The sequence below is a fragment of the Sphaerodactylus townsendi genome, linkage group LG04 (assembly GCF_021028975.2).
Source record: "Sphaerodactylus townsendi isolate TG3544 linkage group LG04, MPM_Stown_v2.3, whole genome shotgun sequence".
In the NCBI taxonomy this organism is placed as follows: Eukaryota; Metazoa; Chordata; class Lepidosauria; order Squamata; family Sphaerodactylidae; genus Sphaerodactylus; species Sphaerodactylus townsendi.
The window spans coordinates 29,890,698-29,897,699 of record NC_059428.1 but is presented as its reverse complement, the minus strand read 5'-3'; the positions used below and the strand labels follow the sequence as shown (position 1 = coordinate 29,897,699).

Genomic DNA, 7,002 nt, shown 5'->3' with positions numbered 1-7,002 from the left:
GATAGCCACATCTTCTACAGAGCTCTTTCCCAGCACACTTCACAAGTATTGATTTTTTAAAAACATGCATAATCTGTATAGGTGGATATAAAAACTGAATTTGCACTGCGTACTGGAAATTTCCCTGACATATTTCCATTACTTCCATAACATTCGACTTACTTTGAGGACTGAGCCACACTTCATTTCCAGCAGAATTCTGATAAACGGAATGTTTTCGTATCAGAGGGGATTGAGACATGCTGTGACAGCATGAAATCCGAAATAGGTATTTTGAAATTAATATTTTTCAAGAATCTGGCAAAGCCCCTTAGATCTCACAGAGAGAGGGCAGTGTATTTGGCTTGCACCGTTCACTATAATAAAAACAAGGCATTTGTGCTTCCTTCTGCAAGCGCGAGATGCTCATCTTCCCTAACACCTTTAACAGAGCTGCACACTTCTAAGCCCATTGATCTACAACTCTGTTTAGGAAAGTGCGAGGCGTGAAACTGTTTGCAAGCAACGCTGAAAGCGACCGACTGGTGTGCCCCAAATAAAGCTGCGTCTCCCCCTCCCCACGGCTCCCTGCACAAACATATGCTCCATGAGAGTGAGCAGCCGCAGTCAGAGCAGCCCCTAATGGATTAAGTTATATAAGCCTCCCCCCCCCCCCCCATGTTTTCGAGAGCAGAGGAGAGATGGAGTAGGGTGGGGAGGGGGGAGCCACCTCTACCTCCCTGGCTCAGATTGTGGCTGCTGCCGCTCAGGTTGATTGGCAGTGGTCGGCGGAGAGGCCTGGCGCAGGCCCAGGCCCGAAGAAAGCTGCTTAGCCCTGCCTCGGTTGCCATGGAGACGAGCAGGAGGCGGCGGCAGCGGCGAGCAGGAGGCTGTCAGTAAGCGAGCGGGGGGACTCGGGCGCAGGCGGCCGCGGGGGGCTGCAGGAGGGGAAGGCAGCCGCCACCTCCTCCTCCTCCTGCGCCGCCGCCGCCGCCGCTGCCGCCATGGACATGCACTGCGACGGTGGCGAGCCCACCGCGGTCGGCGAGCCGCCGCAGCCCGCGGGCAAGCTGAACCGGACTGCCTTCAAATTGTTTAAGCGGAGGAAATCCGGCGGCGCCATGCCGAGCATCTTCGGCGTGCGGGGCGGCAAAGGCAAGAGCGGCGACGGCGGCGTCGGCGTCGGCGGGCAGGCGGGCATGGTGCGGAGCAGGACGCACGACGGGCTGGCCGAGGCGGTGATGGAGAGCGGCAAGAAGGAGGAATCGGGCGGCGGCGGCGGCGGGGACGAGCAGCCGGGCGACGGGGCCAAGGAGCCTTCCTCCTCCTCCTCCTCCTCCGCGGCGGTGGGCAAGCCGCACAGCTTCTTTGCGCTCTTGCGCAGAAGCGGCGGTAAAAGCGCGCGGCCCAAAGGGCGCGGGGGGCTCAAGGGGCTCTTCAGCAGCATGCGGTGGCCCCGCAGGGACGGCAAGCCCGGTGGCGCCGGCGCCAAGGAAGACGAGGCCGGCGAGAGCTCCGGGAGCCAGCCCAGCCCCAGCCTCCTCATGCCCGCCTCGCTGACTGCCAGCCTGGAATGCATCAAAGAGGAGGCGCCGAAGCCGCCGGCCGAAGCCCCCCCAAGCTCGCCTGGCTTGATCGACTGGGACAAACTGCTCATCTTCCAGCCCAGCCAGGCGATTTCCACTCTAGAGAGGGAGGACGTGGACGCCCAGGAGCCGCAGGACCCCCTGAGCAGCCCCCAGGGAGAGGAGCCCCCCAGGATCCAGGCCAAGGAGAGGCATCCCGAGGCGCCCCAGAGCGATGGCCAAGAAAGCAAGCAGGACCTGGCTATAACAGGTGACATCCCCATCGGGCCTTCCCCCCCTGTTGAACCCAAGCGCGAGCGCAGCCGAGAGAAGGCGGCCGCCCCTGACCCTTCCTCTCTTGATCCACCCTCTGAACCGTCCGTTGACCGTATTTGTTTGATGTTTGCTGACGTGACTTCACTGAAAAGCTTTGACTCTCTTACAGGCTGTGGGGACATTATTGCTGACCCGGAGGATGATGTGGGCAGCGCCGGTGGCAGTGGCGGAGGAGGAAGCGAGAAGAGCGCCCCTGGGGTCAGCAAGCCTGGGCCCTCCAAAAAACCTCCCAGTGTGGTGGCTTACCAAGGCGGAGGAGAAGAGATGGCCAGTCCTGAGCAGGTGGGGGACACTTGCGCCCCGGAATTCTGGGATAATTTGTCCCAAACGGAGGAGAAGTCACAGGAGACCCCAGGAGGAACAGAATCCCTTGAGGCCTCCAACGACAGCAAAAGGGTTCAGGATGGGTTAGCCAGTGAGAAGCACCAGGTTCCAGTTCACCACAAAGATCAGAAGAGCCGGGAAAAGGAACAAGAGGCTGTTCCTAGTGGTGACGAGGGCTATTGGGATTCTACCACACCCGGGCCCGAGGAGGACAATACTAGCAGTGCCCAGAAAGAGGTCATTCCCAGGGACAGCTACAGTGGGGATGCTCTTTATGATCTGTACACCGATCCAGATGAAAACACAGCTGTGGTGACTTCTGCAGACATCGTCTCTGTGACTTGCTGCAAGCCGCTGTCTCCAGTCACCAGCACATGCCCGGTCCGAACCCATACGACTTCACTCAAGGATTCCAAGATACCCATCAGTATCAAACATTTTGCGTCGCCACATGGCAGTCATGGTCCGGATGCCAGTAATAGCCATCATATTGCACATCACCAGCCCACCAAAAGTGAGATCCCTAGAACAAAAATCCCAGTTTCCAAAGTGCTTGTGCAACGGGCCAGTTACCGAAGTTTAGCAGGGACAACAGGTAAAACAGCCACATATCATGAAAGTGCCAAAAAATAGGAGGCAAAGGTGGGCATGTGAGTCTTTACAGTTTGGCATCGTTCATGGAAGCCACCTACATGTGCCCCTTGTATGAATCCAAGAGACATGTGCTTCTAAGTCCATCTTGATATATAGTGATATTCATATATATATATATGAATTTAGATTCTTTTTGAGCACTTTTTAACATTTGTATCCTTTCCGTCTGAAGTGCTAAACACCCGGGTGGCCACTTTTCCATGCCTTTTGTGGAAGCAAGACTTCGATTAGGAATAGAGTTAATGATACAAAACTGGTGCCATGAATTCTTCAAAGGGGACGCAGCTATGGTGGGAGAGGAAAACCAATACAAAATGTTTGGTTTTATGGCCTACACTGAGAAATGGTGTGTGTTCTAGTGTGGAAAAATATGTCAAGTCAAAATAAAAAGAGCAACGGCAGCACCAGCTCTGGCATTCAGCTTGAGCTATAGAGAGTAAAGTTAACTAGCAGCAGATTCATCACTCTTGTTAAAGGTAGCTGTTTAGCAAGAGGTGAGTTTCTATAATGAGATTTTTTTTTTGCCTGTCTGTTTACTTTGTAAATAGTTAATGAAGACATCTAGCAAACCCTCAGATACTTACACCAGTATTTTTCCCCCCAGTGCATAGAATAATCAGGTTCAGGGAATCGTTTTCCCAAATGCCAATAAAGAGACAGCTACAATATTTATACAATAAATTATTGTCCATTATAGATACATATGTTATTTAGTGGTATGTTTTTTAAGAAAATATATTAAAATGTCTTTCTGTATTTACTAGAGTTTAAGCAAAATTAGTTTTTATAGTTAGATAATTTTACAGTTCTAGATTTATGGGCTTTCTTAAAGAACCATAAGTTGATGCAAAAATCTATATGGGTTCTTGATAGCCCGCCCCCCAGTCCGATAAACATGTCTATTGTGCTGCTCTTATGCTAGTGACGCATGCGTAATACTGGAGTTAAGGTTCGAGCGGTATCGTTGCAAGCCCCTGTTTTCAGGCGTTCCTGAAAACAGAACCTCAGCTCAGTCTTTGTAGAGCTGCAAACTCCCCACCAACCCCCAACAATAATCCATTAAAAATTATCTTTGCTTATTTAATAAGATCAGATTCCCACCCCCACTCCAGATTTAGGAGCAGAGATTATTTTGCTGTAATGCATAAAAGAAATTTGGCAATCTGTTAGTCCATGTCACAATTTGTCCATGTAAGCAGGTCTCCTTAGAATCTTGTCCAAATCTTCTTAACTGTGGTCTGCTCCCGGAAAAAATGTTCTTAGGATTGCACTGGAAATGGTTCAGTTACCTTGAACATGACAGGCGTTGTTAGGGGATATTGAGCAGTGGTCAAAGAAGCATCATGTGATGTTCTAAAGATTTGTTTTCAAGATAGACTGAAACAGCTTAATCGCACAATGGTGTCATTGTAGTTATTTTTAAAATGTAAACCCCCCTCCCCTGAGAACATCACTAAGCAAAGGAGCTGTTTCAATACATCTGAAAAATAGCATATATTTTAAAACAGGGTTTTAAAAAAACCAATATATAGAATACCGTAAATTTACTTATGTAAATCAAAAATGTTTCATCCTAGTTTACATTGTTTTGTTCTTTCCCTTTGAGTTCCAGCAAGTAAACATAAGTGTGCGAAAGGTGCAATCCTGTACAGAGTTGCTCCAGTCTAAGCCCATTGATATGAGTGGGTTTAGACTGGAGTAACTGTCCTTAGCATTGCACTGTAAATATACCAATAAATAAGACCTTAAAAACTGCCTTGTAACTGAAGAAAATCTCACAAATAGGAAGACTGCAGCCTTGCATGCAGCTGGGTTGCTTGGATCTTGTTGATTTAAATGGCACTTAAACAGCCTCTGTGCGGGATTGCATTCAGAATCAAAAACCAAAATGTTTACTCACAAGACCTAAGATCCAAAAAACTGCTTTCAGCATCCCCAAGGGCTTGGGCATGCCCAGTATGATTTCATTTTTTAAAAAAAAATATTTGAGAAATTAGCTCCTCCTTCCTGTACCATATCCAGACTGCTTTTGAAAAGTTCCCTCAGTTCCAATTGCTGTGTGGCTGCTGTTCTGAAACCTGAATTCCCCAAATCCCCTGGACATGCGGAACAACGTAATGATGTAAACAGCTCTTCAGAACCTAATAAAGATTTCTGCTCACAGTTTATAGAGAGTTGTGAAATTAGTGATGGGCTCCTTAGAGGGCTCAAGTAGCTCCCTCTGGGCACTTCCGCACATGCGGAATAATGCACTTTCAATCCACCCTCACAATTGTTGGCAAGTGGATTTTGCTATTTCACATGGTAAAATCCAGCTGCAAAGTACACTGAAAGTGGTTTAAACGACATTATTCTGCATGTGCGAAAGGGAAGGAAATCTGTCCTTCATTGCAAAGTGCTTTCAAAAGGGGGATTTTCAAATGAGGTTTATATGGCCAGGTGTCAGTTAAAAATAAAACCCACAGAATTCACACAAGCCCTTTGAATCGCTGCCAATGACGTCTCTTGCTTGCAACCATGTAGCTCAAGCCACTTCACCCTGGAGAATATTGGGAATGCCATTTTTAAACAAGCAAAAAAGCTGAGATTGGTCCTGTCTTCCAGTATCCCAGAGGAGGGAGCCAGGGTTGAATGTTAGCCTTTCACTCCATATCCTGTCTGTGTTGTTTTTTGTTACAGCCTATTAGATGAATTCTAAATTTGCTTAGTTGATGATAAATTAATTTGAAATCAATGAATCTCCCAAGTAAAACTACATGCTTAGAATCAAAGTGCCAACGTGCTTAAGGGTGATTTGTGTTGAATACTTTCTCAGAGTGTATTTGTGGGTGGCTGTATGTGCATCGGTTCACACACAGACATGTACATATGCATGTATGTTCCTATAGACACACATACTGTACATGCCCACATTTCTGCACATGCTAATGGGCACATACACTTCCATGCACAGGCTAATCGGCCAAGGGCACTTACAGCAAATCTTGTCAAATCATGTTGACTGTTGTTTATTTTTGCCTGAGAAACAGATTCACAGATTCTACTTAGGTTTTTTTTGGAGAAGATGATTTGGGATTGGGGGAGGGGTGGAGATAGTGACTGTCTGAGCCTTGTGTGTTCCCATTGAAGGAGGTGAAACTACAGCAGATTTAACAGCTGCCTCCCTGTAGCTGTGACATTTTGGAAGGAAAGAATATCTAGAACCCCAAATTCTATTCCTGGTCGTGTAACAATCAGATATTCGCATCTTTCCATCTGTGATGCTTACTCCTCTCCTTCTGCATGCTGTCTATGCAAAACTATCAGCATTTTGTTTGTTTTGTTTTGTTGATGGAGTAATCGTGTAAAGAAGTGGCGCAGGGAACTGAAAGTCGATCTATGGAGAGGATGTTGTCATGTGCAGGAGGAATCGTTTACTGGTCAAAAAAGCTGTTTGTGCATTATCTAAAGTAGTAAGAAACACTGTTATTGTTTGGACCGTTTTCATTGCTCTTGGAAATCTTCACCATGATGCATTTTCTTTACCTGTAGCCTGTATGTATTAAGAAACACTAGAGTTAACCATAAATAAGCTTCCCTTACCTAAGACACACCATTAAAATATTTTGTCTTTCTTTCATTTTCTTGCTCTTTCATTTTCCATCCTGTTGTTCCTCCTCTTTCTCCAAAACAGAAAAAAACCCCAACCAGAAGTGTTGTACACATCACATTTTCTCCCACAGTGGTGAATAGGGGAAGCATTAATTTTTGTCACCAACTACTGTGGTGTGCTGTGAGGTTTCCGGGCTGTATGGCCGTGTTCTAGCAGCATTCGCCTGCATCTGTGCCTGGCATCTTCAGAGGATCTGATAGTAGGAAAGCAAGTGGAGTATATGTACCTGTTGGAGTGTCCAGGGTGGGGGAAAGAACCACTGTCTGTTAACAAGTAAAGGGTGCAGTTAGAAAGCTAGATTTACATGTGTTGAGTGGGATCCACCCATTAGCATGTGAGTAACAATGAAGATAGCAACAATCTAGCTTGCTAATTGCACCCTTTACCTTTACTTATTAACAGACAATGGTTCTTTCCCCCACCCTGGACACTCCAACAGGTATATATACTCCACTTGCTTTCCTACTATCAGATCCTCTGAAGATGCCAGCC

At 47.3% G+C, this 7,002-nt stretch overlaps 1 protein-coding gene across 1 annotated transcript; it reads left to right on the top strand.

Moving 5' to 3' along the window:
• The first annotated feature begins 717 nt into the window (after positions 1-717).
• Positions 718-6,477, top strand: AMER2 (APC membrane recruitment protein 2). The gene is made up of 2 exons (XM_048493775.1): positions 718-1,815; positions 1,990-6,477. The coding sequence occupies exons 1-2, from the start codon at positions 984-986 to the stop codon at positions 2,835-2,837; spliced, it is 1,680 nt and encodes a 559-aa protein (XP_048349732.1). The 5' UTR covers positions 718-983; the 3' UTR covers positions 2,838-6,477.
• The last annotated feature ends 525 nt before the right edge of the window (positions 6,478-7,002 follow it).

Coding starts and splice junctions, on each gene's coding strand:
- AMER2 (XM_048493775.1), top strand. CDS start 984: ATGGACATGCACTGCGACGGTGGCGAGCCCACCGCGGTCGGCGAGCCG. Junction 1,816..1,989: donor GCAGGACCTGGCTATAACAG/GTGACATCCCCA, acceptor ACTCTCTTACAG/GCTGTGGGGACATTATTGCT.